The sequence below is a fragment of the Pholis gunnellus genome, assembly GCF_910591455.1.
Source record: "Pholis gunnellus genome assembly, chromosome: 7".
In the NCBI taxonomy this organism is placed as follows: domain Eukaryota; kingdom Metazoa; phylum Chordata; class Actinopteri; order Perciformes; family Pholidae; genus Pholis; species Pholis gunnellus.
The window spans coordinates 7,854,168-7,875,847 of NC_136533.1; the positions used below are offsets into that span (position 1 = coordinate 7,854,168).

At 42.2% G+C, this 21,680-nt stretch overlaps 1 protein-coding gene across 1 annotated transcript in view; it reads left to right on the forward strand.

Annotated features, from left to right (window-relative positions):
• Positions 1-21,680, forward strand: part of nell2a (neural EGFL like 2a) — a gene marked incomplete at both ends in the record, with an annotated part of 69,230 nt that overhangs the window by 27,807 nt on the left and 19,743 nt on the right. The window contains 3 exons of the mRNA XM_079163224.1: positions 9,794-9,919; positions 19,625-19,747; positions 21,233-21,328. Coding sequence (XP_079019350.1) covers positions 9,794-9,919; positions 19,625-19,747; positions 21,233-21,328 — 345 coding nt within the window. The remainder of the gene's footprint in view (positions 1-9,793; positions 9,920-19,624; positions 19,748-21,232; positions 21,329-21,680) is intronic.

Below are 21,680 nucleotides of genomic sequence, written 5' to 3' on the forward strand. Positions count from 1 at the left end.
ATAGTTCAACGTGTTGAGATAATACTATTATTCATCTCCGCATTGTAGAGGACTGCAGACAGAGAGACATTTCCCATTGTTGTCTGGTTTTGAAATGGCCTACTTTAGAAAGTCTCCGTCAGGATTGCTCGAAACGAAGGGCTGCTTGGGTGTTTTGTGTTGTATCCATGTGGGAAATGTGAAATACAAAATGATACCCCGTAAAATCGAGGAAATAGAAAGAGACAAAGTATGCAACGAGATTTTATTTTGATATAAAGTGTACAGTGTGTAGTGTGTTATTTTACTAACTCACTATTTCAGGGACTGTGTACCAAATTTAAACAAATCCATAGATAGAGTTTGATAGTTTGATAGATAGATAGATAGATAGATAGATGGATGGATGGATGGATGGATGGATGGATGGATGGATGGATGGATGGGTAGGTTGGTAGATAGTTAGCTAGATAGATAGATAGATAGATAGATAGCCATGTGCATAGTTTTTGTTTGATTTGTCAAGGTTTTGAGAGATCTGTCTCAGATTTCTGACTCCATTATACAATGGAGGTGAATGGAATAGTGTTTGTGGTGTTCACGGTATTGAAAATCTCCACATACAAGCTGGTGATATGCTGTTTTATTTATTTCCAACAAATCCCATGAAAAGAGGAAGACACTTAGTCCGTCACTCAATTCATACTTGACATCCTGGACCGTCTGCAACATTCAGCCCCAAATAGTCATAAATATCTACAAAACGTTTGAGGCTGATTGGTCCACTATAGTATGCGGAATTAACCGAGGACAAACAGATATACACACACGCATGCACACGCACACATGATCTCCCCACGGGCTTCTGCCTGGTGGAGATAACTACAGTGCATATGTTCATTGTAATGAAGAAACATGTCAGCCAGTGAAGTGTTTTTAATAGGTTTTGGACCACAATGGAGTTTTATGGCAGATGATCACGTCAAACCAGGCTTGGGCTTCCCAGGTAATACTTGTTAGAAGGATCAAGTCATTGTTGGTTTTGGATTAGTCTTAACATTGATTAAAAAGAAGTCTGCTTTCACACAGAGTCAGGTTTTATTGCCTCGGCTGTGTGTTTCTGTGTGCGCGTGTGTGTGTGTTTTTGTGTCAGCATATCGTGTGTGAACATAGACTGATCCGATTGCCGCTGCTGTCTTTTGAATGTCACAAGGTGGCAGCAGGCTAATTGGCACTGACTGAAGAGCACGGCCTACTCCAAAACCGAATCACTGCCGGATGCCCCCCCCCCCCCCTTCCCCACCCCACCCCACCCCGCACACACAAACACACACTCGGATGAATCACACACATATAAACACGCAGGCGACACATATACACATTCTGACTGGCTGTGTGTGTTTGTACACACCTCACCTCTGTGACCCCGCTGAAATGTCACCCAAGACAGACAATCCCACCGTTATCCACACAGTCCCCCTCCAGTGTAAATAACAGTATCTGAGCACTGCTCAATATCCTTCAAATGCCACAAGGAGGAAATCTCCTCTCTACTCCTTTTCCTGGATGGGATCACACTTAGTTCATTGACTGCTTTACACTCAGGAGGGGTTTTCTTCTTCACATCCATGACGGCCGGACGATGCTCTGCACGCTTGATAAAAATGTCGTGGGCTTTGTGAAGTAAAAGCTTGACACAAGACCAAAGTACATTTACTCAACTACAGTTCTTAAGTACAAATCTCAGGTATTTGCACTTACTTGCAATGTAGTATTTTTTCCATTGTGGTAATGCTACTTTTACTTCAGTGAAGGATCTGAATATTTTTTTCCCCGATTGAGCAAAACAGTTGTTTATTGCTAGATTACTATGAATAAATTAAGTATTACAACATCTCATCAATTAATTAAGAATTGTGCAACCCAATACAATTTAATTTGTATGACGTAAAACTAGTTGAGCTCTTTAATTGATGGTTAACTTCTTCCAGCTATTTTTTTGCATGCCACCCAGTAATATACAGGCAAAGAAAATTATGAATAAATTCATTAAACAACATATAACCTCGTCTGAGTTTTATCTCAATTAATATCCTGCTCTAGATGTAGACAGTAAGCAAGGCTATTTTATATATAAAACACATTTAATTACAAGTAAAGCCAGTTTGCTTTACATCAAAATGCAACAATGACAAAAGAAGAGGGGACGAAAACACATGCATTATTGAACTAAATGTGATCTTGTCATGGCGAAGCAAGTTTATTTGTATAGCACCGTTCAAAAACAAGGCAATTCAAAGTGCTTTAGGCGTTAAGATAAGAACACAAGGCGATATAAAAACACAACATAGAAAGATATTCGTAATATAATTTAAAAAAAAAGGAAAACTAATGGTTTAAGAATAAATAAGCTCAAATAGAATGTGACAGTAAACAGTAAAAATTAAAAAATATTATTAAGTATTCAAAATGTTTTGAACCCCGATTTAAAAGAACAGAGAGTAGTGGAAGATCAGCTTGTCGTAGAGCTCTGATAGACGTTTGTGCTTCATGTTACTCATTGTCTACACTTCTGATCCATGACGAGTGATGGATGATGATGCTCTATCAATTCAACCGTGGTGGAAAATCTTTCCCAGTTTAATGAGAGCCGTGACGGAGAGCAGAATCCCATTCACACTGCCGCACGTAAACAAGTCAGTTTGGTCTATATGAGATGCACCAGGCTTCATTTAAGGCATGCCAAATTGAAGTGTGCTAAGTGCATGTTTAATGTGACATATGGACACACACACACACACACACACACAAACCCTCGGTGCAGTCATTGAAGGGCCGGTAGATGTTTGCGTAGAAGGATCCACGAGTGTTTTCAGTTTATGTGTTGAATATGCAGGAGTTGTGTGCACACGTTGAATAAAAACCAGTAACACACTTTTATTGCAATGCCACCAGCAGACACACACACACACACGCACACCTCATCTTCCACCTCTTCCTTGTTTAATATTCATTGTTCTAAGTCAGTTAGCAGGATTCTAAGTGATCACAGTGATTGATCACAGTGTGAGTGTCTGGTATTTAGACAATGACGGTGCTCTCGGTATGCAGATTTTCACTCTTGTTGCTTCCTAATGGGATTCTTTCCACTCAGTCATCTTAATTGGCTTCTGCTTCGGCCCGAATTGGCAGGGAGGTTTTGCACATTTGTTTTGGGGTCTTTTTGAGGCCGTTTATTTCGAAGTGATTGCCCAATTTGGCAAGTTGAAAAAAATGCCGAAAACATGTATTTCGTGTTTAGGTGACGGCTAGGAAAATTAACTATATTACGTTTCAAAGAAACACATTTTGAGTTTTTTTTTAATTTCCACTAAAGCACTCATGAAATTGATAATAGTCCCAAAGGATTTTTACAATAAAGGAGCAAACTGATTTAAAAAGCAGCCACACTTTTGTCATTTAAAGTTATTGTCTTCTGAATGTATGAAAGTACGCTTGAGAATAATTTCGCTTGTTTCCCAGACACACCCTGCAATACAACTTGAGGGATCACAATATGCTAATAGCCCTAAATATGCACTCCCTCCTCAAATAGAAAAAAAGGAAAGTTAACTCAATGAATAATCTACAAATAATAAACAGTAGAGTCATTGATTTGTTGTAACCCTAATTACATCCTTTCATTTTTTTTAAATAATTTGACAGAGGTGAATTGAAAAGAATGCAGTATCACTGTTTCAAAAGATTACAGTTGAATATTGAAGAACCAGTTCAACATTTTGGGAAAGAAAATTCATCGCTTTCTTGCAGAGAGTTCGATACCACAGTTATATCTGTCCGTTAATATGAAGCTAGCGCCAGCAGCAGTTATCTTAGCTGGATAATGACAGGAAACAGCTAGCCTGGCTCTACCAGCACCTTTAACTCTCAATAATGTGGCCTCAATGGGACACATCCAGGAAGTCACTACGCCTGGCCAAGACATACGTTTCACCTGTGGACAGAGCCAGGCTTTCAGTCTTCATGCTGAACTAAACCAACCATCTCCTGGTTCTATAGCTTCATATTTACGTGCTATCGAATGTTATCGATCTTCTCATCTTACTCCTTTATTATTCCTCTGAAGTGCTATTAAAGTCACTTTGTGCAGTATGTATAGATATGTATACATTTCCACCTTTGGCTACCTGCAGTCATATTATCAAGATACAATTCTTGGGACACTAAAAACAAGGGCTTAAAGCAACACAAAAAATCATTTCAAAGACTGGAAAATCACATCAAAATTCAACAGGTAAAAATTCCCCCGACCGCCAAATGATACTAAATATTTGATCCAATGACACTCCCTTAAAATCAAAAGAGGCATCCCGTAACGTTCTCTGTCACCTTTTCCCACCATGAGAAGCCAAGGCCAACAGTGGAGATTATTTGCTGAGTGGGACACTGTTTGGTCAGCAGGGACAACTCTTTGTCTCTTTGCTCTTTACTCTGACTGCTATAAATCTGGCCATGAGGGAACCGGCTGCTGAAGAATATCAGACATTGTTTTGGCAACCCCTGCCCCTCTGCCGTTTATTGAAAACCATGCTGCTCGAGTAAGCGTGCTGGTTAGGGGACGGATGGATAGATGAGAAAAAGACAGAATGAAAGAGAGATAAAGAGAACGAGAGAGACCACTGGTGGAACGGCACAGATTTGGGTGTCTTTGTGGGACATCCAGAGGCAATGCCAGTGTTATCTCCCTACTCCCAGGCCTTGGTGTACTGCAATACGAAACACAGATAGTGAGGACGCTCCCTTTTAGGAACTACATGTTATGCAAGCGGAGAGCAATAAGCTGATATTCCCTTTTCCACAGTTGCGGGATGACTTGATTGAGCAATAGTGGGAATATTAAAAATGTAAATGAAACGTTATGACCTCCGACGATAGAACAACACTTGGCGTCCATTCATTTTAATATAAAACGTTGGATGAAGAGATTTATTTGCTGTGTTTTCATAAACAGGCAGTTTTGTTCCACATTAGGTCCTACAGCACTAGAGGGCGTCATGACCAGGCTAGCTTTTGTCCCAATGTTGAGTAAGGTTTTGTTGTAGTGCTGACTTTTTTAGTGTTGTGGATTATTAGAAAACGCTGGTGTGATTTAGTGTGAGGTTCTTTATTACTTCTGGATCTAAACTGGTGAGTTCTGATTTCATTCAGCTCTTTAAATACTAAAGTAGCTGTAGCTTGCTGTGTTTTTTTGTCTGACAGCACAAACTAAAAGAGCTCCCTCTTTATGCATGACAAGGACATTGTTGTCCGAGTAATACAAAGTTACCCAACCCCCTCAGGTATGACTGTGATTGATTAAGTAGTTGAGACAGCCGTTTTCCATCCATCTATCGTGGCGTGGCAAAAGATTGACCCCAAGCACTCCATTCAGTGATAAAAGCCGCTGCTGACTCTTGGCCAGCCTTCTTTGCATGGACACACGCGTCACGTGTGTCCATGTGACAGCCCAATCAAGAAAATGGAGTGCGTTAATGGAGACGGAGATGGCCGCTCTCCCCCCCATGCGCTAGCCCCTCATCATCTCACCTCCTAACATATTGTTTTAGCAAATGTAACTGCTGTCACTGGAAGCGGGATGGATGGCGTCTTACAGTTAATAGGCTTTAAATCAAAGCCGCAGCACGGACGGCCAATCACAAAGCGGCAGAGCTGTCAACTTAGACCTCCGCTCAAGGTTACCTGTGCGATTGCGGACGGACAGAATTTGTTCTCTTACTGTCTGTCTCTGCCACAGTTAATACCTTTCACTGCTTTCTCTCTTCTGTTCCTCTGCCATCTAAATCTCAATGGTTCACTATCTTCCACTTTTACTTCACACTGGCTCTTTCGCATTCCACATCTTTCCGTTTAATCCATTACTTTGCCTGTCCTTTTCTCTCCACCTCCTTCTGTCCTCCCTCTGTATCGCTCTCTACTTCACTATCTCAGTCATTCGCCCTCTCCCCGGCTGTCTCAGCTCCCAGTCTAGCTCTACAGTGAGGCTTGTCGTGACTCTGTCTTTGTCTCTTATTCAGTTTTTCAACTCACCTGCCCTGCTTTCTGGCCTTTCCCTCTATTTCCCATTTTCTCCCAACCTTCTCTGCATTTCTCTTTCTCTCTCTCAAATCTAGTCATAGGGTTTAATTAGCCTCCATTCATTTAGTGAAGGACACGTGTACTTTCATGGTGATTGTCTGTCCGCTTCATTTATCCGTGAAGCTATTGAATAGCAGGAGGCAGCAAGTATTGATGAAACTGTGAAAGGAAGAAGAACAAGGGAATGTGAATGCAGTGGTAGGCAGGTGCAGCGCACTTAGCTTGTGTGTTGTTGGGCGGTTCTCTATCCAAGGACATGCAAGCCGAGTGAATGCCAATGCAAATCTATTGAAATTCAATTTCAAGTGCTCTTCGCTAAAGCACCTGGCACAGAACATATTCAGGGGTGAATGTCCTCTTCCACGCTACAGACACTGAATACAGTGAATGAATAATAAATTGGTCAATTGTCAAGGACTATGGACCTCGTCTTTCAAAAAGTGCCCACGTTTGACCTGTGCTATGAACAGGAACAAGGCCATGGAGCACATTACACAGCCGGGCTTGTTCAGATCAACTTGGATTTGCATCGACTTGCATTTGGTTGCATCACATTAGCAAGATTATTCTGTTTACCCTGGCAGTGCATCTTCTGTCTAATGGTTTGGCATGCAATTTAGAACCCAGGAATAGCTGTTGCTAAGGCAACAGCTAATATGAATCCAAATATGGAATCATGAGAGTGAGAAGGAAATACAATCTAATAAATTATATTCTTAAAGCTACACTAACCGGTTTTTAATTACTAGGATGCCGTAAGCCTTCAAAACAATCTCACAGACGCACAGCCCTGATGCATTGGCTTGGCAAGTTGTTCGGCTAACATGTTAGCAAACAATTGCCCAATATAGCAGAGACAGAGCAACATTAGCATTAGCCTGTTCCAGACCTCTGAATTGCCACCCACAGATTTGTTCAGCTATTCAGATCGTTCTGGTGGTGTGCCCATTGATGGTTTCCCACATTGAGAGAAATGACTGACTAATGAAAGCTTAAGGATTAAAGAATGGGGACGTTATTTGCTTACATAGCTAAGTAGCTATCCATCTACATTCATGAAAAACAGCAACGGAGAAGCAGCTGCACAGCTCGCTGTAAGTCATCTTACAGAAATAACTCTCGACTTTCCGGCCACTTGATGCATATTTGGTTGCGTTTTAGGTCTTGTTTGGTTCACCAATTCCAGAAGGCTGCAGTGGTGAGACTCAACCTTACAGTCTACCACAGAATGCGCTGGCAAAATAAACACAGCAGTAAGCTAAAAGTGGCTAAAAGCTGAATAGAGCTGCAGGGTTGGGTGAGTGCTATGGTACCAATTTTTGCACATGAATTAGTCAGTGTCCATTGGGACTCTATTCAGATATTCCAGCTAATTAGACCTGTGGTCAGGTTGAAATTGGATGGCGCTATGCTGTGATTTATTTAATGGCACCAAACTCAGTGTTGCCTACTAATTATGGGGGAAATCGAGGGGAAATAAATGCCCATTCCAAGCTGGAATTGCACCAATAATCTAATGAATGCAGAGCAGGTCCTCTAACCACTTGACCACAAAGGTCATGACGATGCAGATTGACTGACTTTACCAGGTGCACCATGGAGAGTGAGGGAGATGCATGGTCTGTGCTCGGCCACACAGACCTGAGAAGATGTCCAATCAGGCAAGATAAGTGAAAAAGTGTAGGTGGTTAAATATAACAAATACTGTATACAGGCACTTCAGAAACACATTACACACATTGCATATTTAAGAGCGCAAGGGCTTAGACACCCATGGTGTACTTGCACAGGTGTTTTCCCGTTTTTTGTCTGATTAAACTTCTTAGTCAGAACTGTGTGGTAATGTACTGACTGTGCTTGATTGTTTGGTGACCCCATGTAAGTCCCAGCAAACCTGTGCCCAACTGAGCAGAGGTTTAATCGAACGAAAACAAAACGTGTTTGTGTGCAGTGTCTTTTCGATGGACTGCTTTAGTGGCATGGTTTTTACTCTACAGTCTCTATTTACAGCGTCTACAACTTATAGTATGCTCAAGCACACTGATGAACTGAATGACCAGAAGAAGTCTGGAGTAAAGCAGTCAAGCCGCTGTGTGGAGTGCTTTACTTTGAATAGATTGAAAATCGAGTGGTGCAACCTTTAGTGCTTCAGCGCCCGCCTCTCATGGACCCTCTGCTTTTCGACCTCTGTCTCCCTCTGATGAAGACAAATAGCACTTTCCCACCGGCTGCATAGAAGCTTTAAGGAACCTTCTTTAGCAAGAACCAACTAGGACACACAGCACAATATGGTTCACATGCAGGCTGTGAGAGACACCTGAACTAGGCCACAGTATAATGCGGGGGGTGTCACTATAACGGTGCTGTAAAGATAGACTGCGTATTAAAAATCAATAAAAAATGTCCACCCAAGACAGCGTTGTTTTAGCAAGTACCCTCCAAAGAAATATGTTTGTGGTGACTGTCCTTTATTGGCCGTAGTAATTATTAAGGTAAGGAGGAAGTCAGTTGATGATACAAAACATCAGACTTTAACACAGGAAACAGTCAACTAACCCTTTTATTTTTTTTAAAGCATAACCCCAATCATGCCCTGAACCAGGTCTTTATTATTGTAGCCATGGCGTAAAGCTCCCCTAACCTTGACTAAGTAGGTATATCAACCCAAACCATAAGCTTTCCCTGAACTCACCAAACATTATATCAACATTATATCACGAAATCATAAAACAGATTTATTCATCAACAGTGATTTGGAAGGATTTTGGAAGGCACAGACAAATGATGTTGTCCTGCTGATAGAGGGCTTGTTGCGAAAATCAGTCAGACAAAGTCGGATCATTTTTTTTACCAAGGAATCTGCAGTGACTACATGTTAATATCGTGTTATCTCTAATTATAAATGAATAAATGCCAAAGTCAATTATGGTTCGCTCCATCGTCTTTGATGAATTCAGGAAGCTCCCAAACATCAACACAAATTTTGTAGAACCCGACAAGACAATAAGCTCGGCCAGCTAATTCATTTCTGTAATCGGAAGGCGAGCTGGTGCAACAACAACAAACATGAGCATCAACAAATATGATAAATAAGCTTAATGTTTGTCATATCAGAATATTCTAAACAAATTACAACTCTTTACTGTACATACAATTAACTTCAGCCTCTCCTTTTCCTCATCTTTGTCTGTCCCTTTGAAACATTTCAATACTGTCAGATAAAGTAAAAACTATTATTTAACGGTGTGTGTCTTCCAAATGTATTGAGGCCTTCACCTTAAATAAGTCCTAACTTTTATCCCACTCCTCTGTCCAAGTTACCAGGAAGCATTATACTGTATATCATGTGATGTACCTTTCAAAGATTTTGCGCCATAGTTAAGAAAACATTCCTTCCACCGTGGATAAAAAGACATTTCGGACAATGTCATTAGTACAACATAATAGTATTTCCTTAATAATGAGGCCTTTAACAGCTCGTTTCCAGAGGGAAAGCTGATGAAGCTGTTGAACGTCACTCAGCAGTTGAAGTTTGAGGCCTGAGGTATCAATGCAGAATACTGATTAATAGTATGGTTTTATCTACACCACAAGTATGTTGCACTGCTGTAAAAGCAAACCACATCTAAACCAGCTTTGTTCTCTCCCCACCCTCTCCTTCTCTCTTTTTTCTCTTCAGATATTGACGAGTGCGCTGAGGGGAAGCACTACTGCAGGGAGAACACCATGTGCGTGAACACCCCTGGCTCCTTCATGTGCATCTGCCATACGGGCTACATCAGGATCGATGACTATTCCTGCACAGGTGAGTTCCTCTGCTGACCTTTTGACAGGCTGTGGAGAAGGCACTGCTTTCTCTTCCGGCTTTGTGAGCTTCAGCTTCCACAGCAACCATTTTGTGAAGAGAGTTGCCGGCGGACAGAAAGTATGTACAAATAAGGACGATATCAAGTTGTTGTGTGGGTGCGGAGACGAGGAGAGACACGCAAGTATAAAGAGATTCAATAGGAAGATATGTCTTCACTGTGGGTTTCTACTGCATTGGCTCTTAAAGCATTTATATACCTTCAGTAGGTTACTGCCAGATAGAAATGATTTAATTTGCACCTTTAGTCATACACGAGAGGATGATATTTGATTTCATTATGATAAGTTCTGCAGCAAAGAGACGCACAGACTGACAGAGAGAGGAAGAGGCAGCCAGACATCCAGATATAAACATAGTGAGCCATCAGTGCAGTGTGAGACAGAATAAGGAAGCCGTGTAATAGAAAATCATGCAACGACAGAGAGACATAGTGATCATACAACACCTGTAGAACACACTGTACATCCTGGCCATGTGTTACACCGCCTCTGCCTTTTTCTGTTCGTCATATCCCAGACGGAGCCTTCTTAGACACACTCGTGAATCTGTCACCCTACAATTATGCACGGTCTGTTCATTAGATATATGCGTAGGGATGAATGTCTCGGTTTGATTTGTTCCTGTTGGATTTGCTCTGATTACCAGCATCACATTAAAATACAACACGCACACACAAATCAATAACAGCCACTACTTTATGATTCAGCATAAGCTAGCAATAGAGAAAAGATTGAGCAGTGAGAGAAAGTGTCGAATCAATTTTGGGTCGCTTTGTGTAGATTACGAAGCGCATCTATCTCCCTAAATTTGTCCATCCATCCATCCATCCATTTTCCTCCGCTTATCCGGGGTCGGGTCGCGGTGGCAGCAGGCCAAGCAGGCTGACCCAGACTTCCCTCTCGCCCGCAACATTTTCCAGCTCATACTGGGGGATCCCGAGGCGTTCCCAGGCCAGCTGGGAGATATAATCCCTCCAGCGTGTTCTGGGTCTTCCCCGGGGTCTCCTCCCAGTTGGACGTGCCCGGAAAACCTCCAGTGGGAGGCGTCCAGGAGGCATCCTAATCAGATGCCCGAACCACCTCAGCTGACTCCTTTCGATGCGAAGGAGTAGCGGCTCGACTCCAAGTTCCCTCCTGATGTCCGAGCTCCTTACCCTATCTCTAAGGCTGAGCCCGGCCACCCTACGGAGGAAACTCATTTCGGCCGCTTGTACCCGCGACCTTGTCCTTTCGGTCACGACCCAGAGTTCGTGACCATAGGTGAGGGTAGGAACGTAGACCGACCAGTAAATTGAGAGCTTTGCCTTCCGGCTCAGCTCTCTCTTCACCAAGACGGTCCGGTGCAGCGCCTGTTTTACTGCTGCAGCCGCACCGATCCGCCTGTCGATCTCCCGCTCCATCTTACCCTCACTCGTGAACAAGACCCCGAGATACTTAAACTCCTTCACTTGAGGTAGGCACTCCGTCCCCACCTGGAGGGAGCAATCCACCGGTTTCCGGCAGAGCACCATGGCCTCGGATTTGGAGGTGCTGACTCTCATCCCCACCGCTTCACACTCAGCTGCAAACCGCCCCAATGAATGCTGGAGGTCACGATCCGAGGAGGCCAACAGGACCACATCGTCTGCATATAGTAGAGAGGTGATCCCGAGACCCCCGAACCTGACGTTCTCCACCGCCCGGCTGCGCCTAGAAATCCTGTCCATGAAAGTCACGAACAGGACCGGTGACAAAGGGCAGCCCTGGCGGAGGCCAACACCCACCGGGAACGTGTCTGACTTATTGCCGAGAATGCGGACACAGCTCCTACTGCAGTCGTACAGAGACCGGATCGCCCGTTGTAACGGGTCCGGCACCCCATACTCCCGCAGCACCCCCCACAAGAACCCCCGAGGGACCCGGTCGAAAGCCTTCTCCAAGTCCACAAAACACATGTAGACTGGTTGGGCAAACTCCCAGAACCCCTCCAGTAGTCTTGCGAGGGTAAAGAGCTGGTCCACTGTTCCACGGCCGGGACGGAATCCGCACTGCTCCTCTTGAATCCGTCAAATTTGTCAAAAATGTTTATTTGTCAAACTTTGTTTGTCAAAATGTTGCATATTTATTCTCTAAAAAAGTATTAACATGAATCTCCAAACTCTATTATATTGTGACATAAGCTAGTTGTATGTTATATGATATATTTGCAACTCTGAGCTTTTCAAAAGCGATTCCCATAGTTTTTTTTTATGCTTTGAAAACTTGAAGAAAAAAAATGGATTAACTTTAGGCCTCTTTGGAAATGTAAAAGTCTGTTTGTGTGTGTACTTGCTGCCGTGATTGTGTGAGTGGACAGCCTTCGTCTGGTGTGTGAATGTACTGTGTGCCTATGATAAGCAGAAAGAAAGCCACTGAGAACCTGAGAAACAGAGAGGCTGAGTGGAGGCAGCAGACCCATTTGTTCCTGATCAAAGTTGAAACCAAAGTCTTTTTCAAAAGCAAACCAAATCAATCTAAAATGATTGCTTGGATGATTCGTGGTCTTTGTTCTCTGTCTGTGTTGTGGGTGATTGTGGAAGTAGCCCTGCTTGATCATAATAGCTTCTTCCAGTTTGTCCTCAGGTTAAGGTAGAAAGACAAATGTATATATATATATGTATTAGAGAAAATACCCATGTACATATTCCTGATTGATCAGGCCAATTAGCTAAACACACCACATGCTATTGTTTTGATATTAAAAATCGATTGTTATTTGGGATATTTTATGCTATATTTATGGAAAGATGCCAGAAAACAAAAGCAACAGAGTTGCAACAAAGTTCACTGGGGTTGGAACCTTGAATATTATATTTACTAATTTTATCCAACTTTAATTTATCCAGAATAGTCCCATTGAGATTTTGAATCTCTTTTACAAGGGGGTCCCGGTCAAGGCAGCATCGTAAATAAAAAACACACAAAATCACAGATAACAGACAAAACGGCAAACAGTTAAAAACAACGTAAAAACAAAAAAAATTCACATATAAGAGACGACTTTCTTAAAACAAACCAGAAAATTCCATTTCAGGTTCTGAATCTTGCACAAGGGAATTTAAAGCCTTAGGGAATCAAACTCTACAAAGTTCATGCACACCAGAAAGTCCTCGACAGGTGCTTTAAATCAGAAACTTACTGTGAAAGAACTTAGACAACCCACTACTCTCTTCATCAGATAAAAATGATATAGAAAGTCTTTTCTCAGCGTATTAAATAGGAAGTATAGAGTCAGACAGGAAACACAGAATGACTTTGTAAGGACTATTGTAAAGTCACCTGTAGTACAGCGTCTATTTAAAGCTATAGCTTTGTGATAATGCCACGGAGGGTAAGTTACATAAAGAATCAGAGTCAGTAATCCTTCCATAATGTAATGTCTCTGTCCTTCATCTAGAATAACCCAATATCCTTTCATGCATTCGCCTCGTTCCTTATAGTTTGCAGCTTGTGAAACACCGTTGCTAAGTAGCTCCCTGTGTGCATCATCTCCGAAGAGGAGGGACCGTGCAAAACATTTCCTCAGTGTCAGTAATTAAAAAAGCAATTTGCACCAATGCAAAGTAATTCAGAGGCAGCAGAGTGAAGGGTCTGGCCGCCGCCTGCGCTGTGCGCCGGAGGACTTAGGCCCGCAGCCTTCCTGCCGTGCCATTGGAGTTTGAATTGAAGCCTCAAGACTCAGTGACACAACGAACAGCCGGTGAAAACTCCCATTTCCTGCTACATCTGGGACCCCTGTAGAGCTTCTCTCTTCCCCTGTCAATAGAAATCAGGAAATAATAGAGCATAGTTAAGCATTTGAGACTGTGTCTTTTTGTGAGCAGGCTTTCGAAAAGCATAAACAAGTGAGCACTGAGCTCGAGGAATAGATATTCCACCTCCTTTCATGTGCTCTTGCAATTTATTTAGAGAAAGAAACCTCCTTGTTGAGTCAGTCTTTTCCATATTGTATTTAGCAGCCATTGTACCTTATGTGATTTCACTCAGCGTGTTTTCTCTAATCTTCTGAGCTCCGGGCAAGTTTTATTGTTTTACTCATTTGTCTTTTTTTCCACTCTGTGCTCATTCCTGCGATTCACAATGCAGATTAATACCCTCAAACCCAATGGATTAAACTGTGTCACTAGATTTTATGTAGTTTCCTATTAAAATGCCTTCAAGTCACTGTAGTGGAATACACAGCTATGCGTCTCCTTATAAAAGTCGATTTGTGTGATTAAACCAAGGCTTATGGAGGGGCTTGATGTAATGACTTTTTCCCTGCTTCAGTCAAATTGCCGTCGCAGTCTCCCGACAGAGTTATTCGACTATCAGCTCCCACACGTCCACCATCACACAGAGCTAGATACTACGGGGACATCTCACCTCTTAGCCTTGAAGAAATTATGGGAACATTATTAAAGCTGGAACACACACCAGGGTGCTTGTTCTTAAGGGTTGATATGCCAGTTTAGTGTCACCTCCCTAGTGGCAGTAATTGACAATAATAAAAGGGTAGGTGCTAAGCTAGTAGCTGCAGAAATCTACTGTTTATTAATAGCAATTGAACATCTGCCTCTGTTTGAAAAGGGTCCAAAGGGAGTGCTGATTCCTCCAAGTTGCCCAGAAGAAATATTACAGCCGTGGAAGGAAACATTAAACCGCCCCCTTCAGTACCTATTGACATTACATTCACATGATGCACGAGCATCTTTATCATCGTCAATGGCTTTCACCAATTAACGAGTTGCAAATTCAGCAGAAACAATGTCCCTGTATTGATATCCATATTTCTGCGTGCAGTACAGTGTCGTATGAGAACCAGTCTGCCTAGTAAAGAGGATTAAGTTGACTGTAGTTCATTTCATGGCTCAGTGTTTATGTGCAGAACGGTGGATTAAAGGACTGATCCGCAGATTTAAGACCGGACAGAACTGCATGGAGCCCTATATTCCTCCTCGGCTTGTCAGGGGGTCAGCGAGCTCAGACAGAAGTCTGTATGTTACATCATGACCACCTGCAGCGAGAGGGGTGGCAGGTTCAGATCCCAGCTGGTGGTCTGACTGGAACACGTGGACTTCATGTACTTGTCTAAATTAAATATATGTCCAGACACGGCCCAGGCTCCAGTGGAGCCTTTAGCAAAAGAAACATCCCCAACTTTCGTTTGCCCCCTTCTTTGACTAGCATTTTATCCTTGATCTTGAAGGTCAAGATTCCTCCTCTTTTCTTCCCCTCTTCCTACTCTTCGTCTTTTCCCCAAAGTGCCCAAGGTGCTCCTCGCTCTGTGAGATTAGCAGCTAATCCATGAAAGGTAGCGGATTGGTTGTGCTCTCCCTTTGAATGTTATTAAAGAAGGCTGTCCTGAGGTGTGCGTGTATATGCTCGGTGTACATGTGCATGCGTGCGCTTGTGTGCATGCAGGGTGTGTGTCCTTGGTCTAATCCTGTGATAACCAGACCTGGGCCCCCGAGGCAGAGGAATGGAGGGAGGGCTGGGCGCAGAAGGGGATGAAAGGATGGACAGGGGCCAAAGGTGGAGCAGGGGGGGTTGACAACAACAGAGATCAGAAAAGAAGACTTTCAGCCTGACTACTCAAAGGGTATGGCATGGGGGGGGTTGTATGAACACAGTTTGTGCTCTATTTTTCCGTGACATCCAAATATGCGGCTTTGATTTAAGCATGGGCAGTTGGACTTCAGGAAGATGAGCGGCCGCCAAGGCCTCAGCTAATGGGGGTCCAGTTAATAAACAATAAACAATTACAACTGATATGAAGTTATGCTGCTAGAGATTTGGCATTTAAAAGGTGTTCTGTGGAATTTTCTTGTAAACAAAGAAAAGTTATGTTGACTTTTGGGGTTTTCTGACCAAAACACATTATGTGTATCCTTGAGGTCTAATAAACAGGTTAAATTAATTCTCTTTTTGCAGAGCCAATTAGGAAAAAAAACCTGCATTGTTTATATCCATTTTGCTAGCTTGAAGCTTTCTTCTTACTTGCCTTCATCGGCACATTGATATATTGCTTGATACGTTGCCGCCTGTCGATCATATGATGTGAAAACAACGGCTGGACTTTGTTTCGTTTGTCCAAACAATCAGAATGTTATGCTCCGCAATGTGTCATTGTTTCGTGCTGTTGTATTTTTTCCCATCCTTTTGTCACCCTTGCAGTGAAGTTTCCCCTGACAAAAGTATCATACGATCCTCGTCCTTACTGGCTTGCTAATTGTGAAGTTCACGTCGAGACCACAATGTATTCAGGAAAGCAGCCTGAGGTCAGACCTCGCTGAGGCTGCTGTTGTTTTGGCAGAAGGTGGAGGGAGTCAAGCAGGGGGGGAAACGGCCAGCTCCAGAGAGAGATCCCTGGTGACAGGTTGTTCATAATTGATTGTTTATCTGTCAGCAGCCCGAGCTGCAGCAGTCAGCAAGGAAATACCTGTCTCACACTAACACACACACACACACACACACACAAAGAACACCTGGGGGCTCTGCTGCTCTGTCTGTTCAGACTGATGGCTGGCTGTTCCCTGCTCTGGCAGATGTGACCTTGTGAAAAGAAGCCACCATATTCTCTTTGCTGTCCCCTGTGCCACTATTACTGTTTTTATATCGCCATGAGCAGACTTTAATTCTGCCCAACAGCAGGTGAGTGTGTATGCGTGTGTGAGATGCAGCAACAAGAGCAGAGCAGCGGGCCCTCCTAAGTGCCCTTCAATCCATCTCACACACACATACATCACACCCTCGATGGAAGAGCTCATCACAATGTCACTTTCAATTTGGATGAGCCCACGGTCTGTTCAGCAGATATAATGGATTGGATGACGGCAGGGAAATAGATGATGCGGCTCGGGTCTCCTGCAACAAGCATTCACATTTCTGATCCTCTCACCCTTCAGGTGCCACCTTTCAGTCCTCGAACCTCACTGTCTTTCACAATTGCATGCATTTAAAAAGCCCCAAGTTGTGGGAAATTTACCAATATGTAGGTACTGCATACAAAAAGTCTTGTATCTCTGTGGTTGAGGAAGGCTCCTGAGATCTGCTTAATGTCGGAACAAAATGTGCAAGAGGAAACGGCTGAGAGAATACAATGCATTTCTATTCCCCGTCAGGCGCAGTGTGGCCCAGAAATTCCCTAAAATAACAAGAAAGAGGGCAAACTGTTGCCCCCAGATTAGCAGTGAAGTCTTTCTGTATGTGTTTTCCAAGAGTGCTAACCTTTTCTAAGAGATTCAGTTGACTGCGTGTCCTTTCAGCAGCCTTTGAAAGTTCTCTCTGCACTGTAAACACATGGTAATACGAAATGAAAAAATAAAGTCTGGCTAAATGTTTTCCAAATAAGAGATCGCTCTTGCAAAAAGACTTTTCATGATCGTTTTTTTGTTTTGCACCCTTTTGGGATACAGAACTGTTAAAAAGGAAAAAGGTTAAAACAAGTCCACAAAGTTTTTCTGCACTTCAGCTAATGTAGTGCTCGGTAAGCAAGTACTTATCAGAAAGCATTATTTATGTGAATCTCCAAATACGATAGACGAGTATTTTTCTTTTGTGTGTCTCAGAGGGATAAAGATCTGCCTTTGTGTTCAGGGGCAGACGAAGGGCGGGCCTTAAAGTGCTTGTTCATACAGCAGGAGAGATGACTTAAATGATTTGCAATTCTTTAACTGTTTAGTTTAAATCGTGAACCAGCACCAGATGAGAATTTCCATCGCTTTTGTAGTGAGAGTATCCTGGTTGCATTAGGGATTAGAAATAAAAACATAGGAGGCATCTCACCATGTAAACAAACATGGAAACCCAGAATAAGGCCAGGATGGTTCAGTAAGTCAGTGCACTGTGATGGACTCCAGTTTAAGGAGGGTAAACATTCATCCGCGGTCGGTGTCGGTTGGAGTCGGTTGGAGTCGGTAACAGAAAAATTGGGAATTATGTGTTGTCTGGTGTGATTCAAGCTCTAAACTCTTTGACAGCCGAACATAATGTTATTTCAAATCAGTAAAACATTCAGAGCAGCCTCCACAGAAATCAGATCATGTTTTTTTCCGAGCTCACGGCTTCTTGACAATAATACTTGAAGAAGAAACACCACGGTGTGATCTGATTATAAAAAACAAGAAAACCTCTCCCTTGTAGCTTCAATAAAGTTACATCATTCCATTTTTTAAGAGGCCTATTAAAACATTTTGCTCCCTTCTGTAAAAGATGGCAATTAAGCGTGACAGTCCTTATCATCCATTCAATTTCTGTCTTATAAATGTAACACAAGATGTGAGATGTATGATGACAAGTAGACCACTTAAAAAAGTCCACCATTAGCAACCTAGCCTTAATTCTCTACTTTCTTTTATTTGGGTTGCATTATCCATCCTGCATGAGGATATTATGCTAACAAAGGCGCTAAACAGTTTTAGTTCCATTTGTGTGTTAGAAACACACATTACTCTGTGGAGAAACATTAAAATCCATTGTACGCTGTATGGCTTTATAATCCCACACCGGGTATTATAATCCTTTCATTCGCCTGTGCGGGTTTACAGTAGATAGTATCTTACTTTATGGTTCCATCAAGATATTTAAACATATTTTTTACACCACTAAAATGCACTTGTAGCCCTCGCATCTCATGTTTCTCTGTCCCCAAGTATTGACCTTCCTGTAAATATGAAAACAATACACTTTTCCTCCTATTTTTCACATGCTACACCTTTGAACTTGCTTTCTGCTTTTTCTCCACATTGACTTTATGTTATCATAACACTATTTGTATTATTTGATTTTTATAGTAGTCGATTATTCTCTAGGCCTTCGTTACATTTTTTCTTTTTAACCACCTTATTTTGTCTCCTCTCCTGTTAGAGGGGAACAGATTTGTTCTCCAGTTGGATGCAGTATGTGGTCATGGGCTGTAGCCATTAGTCAAGCTTGTCAGTGCGATATTCATAACGAACCATATCACTAACTCCACAGCAGCACCAGCGATGAGAGCTTGGGAGTCGCGGTCCTAAGGGGACAGTTCGTTAACGCTCGTGTGAAACTCGCAGAAAACATTTCTCTTGGTACTTAATGGCCAATTGTGCCATATTGTACAACGCTCAAACTAAAGACCAGCAGCTCATGAATGAAAAATACAACTCCTCATTACTGTATACGTCTATGTGCAAAGGCAGGAGCGTATTGGCATTCGTTAACTCAGATTCATAATTGAGACCAATCCATACTGCATATTGTGCCAAAAAATGAACAACAAATTACAGCAAAACATCTGAAACAATGTTTCATGACGGATCACGATGGGAGATAGAGAGATGGCTCGTCCTCCTGTCGGCTGTTTGTCACTGATGTGTTATCACCAGACTCAGAGCTGTCTAACTATCAAGTCATTTAATCCAAGACTGAGTCTCAAATCGCTTTCTCTTAATGGAAAGCAAAACAAATTACCAGCCAGATCGATCATCCCTCATATTTACAAGGACAACATTCAGTACTTTTTAATCAAGAGTTATTTTCTTGATAGTGGGCGTGTGAAGATGGGAGTATAATGACAACACGTTTCACTGCTGAATTTTACCACATGCTTTTATCAGAATGTATATATATATAACAAGCTTGTTGTTGTGTTGTTTTTTGTCTTCAGAGCATGACGAGTGCCTCAGCGGGCTCCACAACTGCGATGAGAACGCCCTGTGCTTTAACATGGTTGGAGGCCACAGCTGCTCCTGTAAGCCGGGCTACACTGGCAACGGGACGGTCTGCAAAGGTAAGCAGCACCGTGTTAGTTAAACATTGGAAGGCACCAAAAATATAATTGCAGTGGTGAAACAATATGTCAGACAGTCTATCTAAGCTCTCCAAATATAATCTGCCACAAAAAAAGGGTCTCTTCCGAAAGCACAGCTCAAGTTATTAAAAATCATCCATCCAGAAGAACTTATCAGAAATGAAGGACGTTTTGCTCAGACGTGGCGTCATTGAATTATCATATAATGAGCAATAAAACATGAAATGGAAATCATCTTCAATGTCACGTAAATCAAATAATAAACAGTCTTCTCTCTTCAGGGAGGCCATTAAACACGCCTGTTTCTATAGCTAATGGTAATGTACCGAAACGTAACTGTGCACACAGATATCTCTGACTTTTAGTTCACACAAGGCTCTACACTGTAGTTGTTCTCTGATTGAGGTTTTGTGACCACTTTCCCTTTTACACGAGGAACAATTTGAACTGAGCACCATTAATATTACGCTGTAATCTGTTGTGAAAAATACAAAATAAATCAATCTTACAAAATAATTCAGGGATGCCCTTCAAAAAAAAGTCCCGATTAATTAAAGATATTTCTCGTGAGACGTTTTTCAGGCATATTCACGAGTCTGTTCCACAGTCGAATCCTTTCACATTAGTTCCCCAACCTCATATCACCACCATGAAAACCGTGTTGTGATTATACTCACTGAACAGCCTTCTGTGACCCAGGTTTAATGAGAGCTTCTCTCTGTGCGTTGCGCTATTTGTAATCTATGCTCTTACTAGAAAATTGGCTTGACCTTAGCCGGTTCATCAATCCCTTGATTAGAAATCTATTTATAGCGGAAGTGCAGCTATTTTCCGACTAAAGATCACTTTCCTTGTCATCGGGTGTACTAATCATCCTGTGAAAACGCTTTTTGTTTTCTCAAGCTTTCATGAAGCCCAAGCTGATTTCAAATTACTTCTTTTCCCCAATCAACAGGCTAAAAAGACTATTTTCCATTGAGTGAGACAAAGAATCAATCGCTTGTCAAAATAGTTACTGATCATTTTTCGGTTAATCGAATAATCAACAATACTAAATTGTTGGAGTGCCTCTTTAACTAAATCTGAAGCACTGTGCGGTGCTTCTTTTACTGGAGAGGGCTTCTTTCCTTTGTGATGCGTCTTATTCCTTTTTCTGGGGAAGCAGGGTATACTTTGTGTATACATTTCATTTAATTCCATTGCATTATGTCAACTTCAATGACTTCTCTGTGTTTTGGGGACACATTAACTAACAGTCTATCCATGGATAATGAACATTTTAAAATTAACCTTGGTGAGATGCATTAATCAACGGAATAATATCGTGAGAGCCTGTAATGAATCAACGCACCAAATTAGCTCTTATTCTGTATGCAAATACATCTGCTGCTGCTGGTCTAATTACATAGTTAATGCTCGTTAATCTTTGTGAGTAATGGGTCTTCTCGTCTGGTCTACCTCTAGCTATGTGTGACGGATTGTGCCAGAATGGGGGAACCTGCGTCTCACCTAACAACTGCGTTTGCCAGCAAGGATTTACGGGGAAGAGGTGCGAGACAGGTAAGAGTTCATTTCAGTTCCACTCCTACGTTTCTCTCCACAAAAAGAGCTCAAGCAAGACCTTTGACTGAATGTGCGCGAAGGGACTAGAAACGGGAAAAAAAGAGGTGATATAAAGCAAGGAGGCGTTTTATTTTCTTGTAATCTAGCCGGGAAGGAACTAAAGATAAGAGCAGGGGCGTTACTGTAGAATGGTAATTAAGATTGCAGTTGTTGCTTTAGTTATCTGAGCACGGGCTTTTGTTTAAAAAGGTATTGATCATTCTAACTTTGTATAGCTGCCTTTGCGCTGACCCCGACAAAACAGCTGACAGCAAAACATCTGTAAACGCGTAGATGTTTTAGTGTTCAC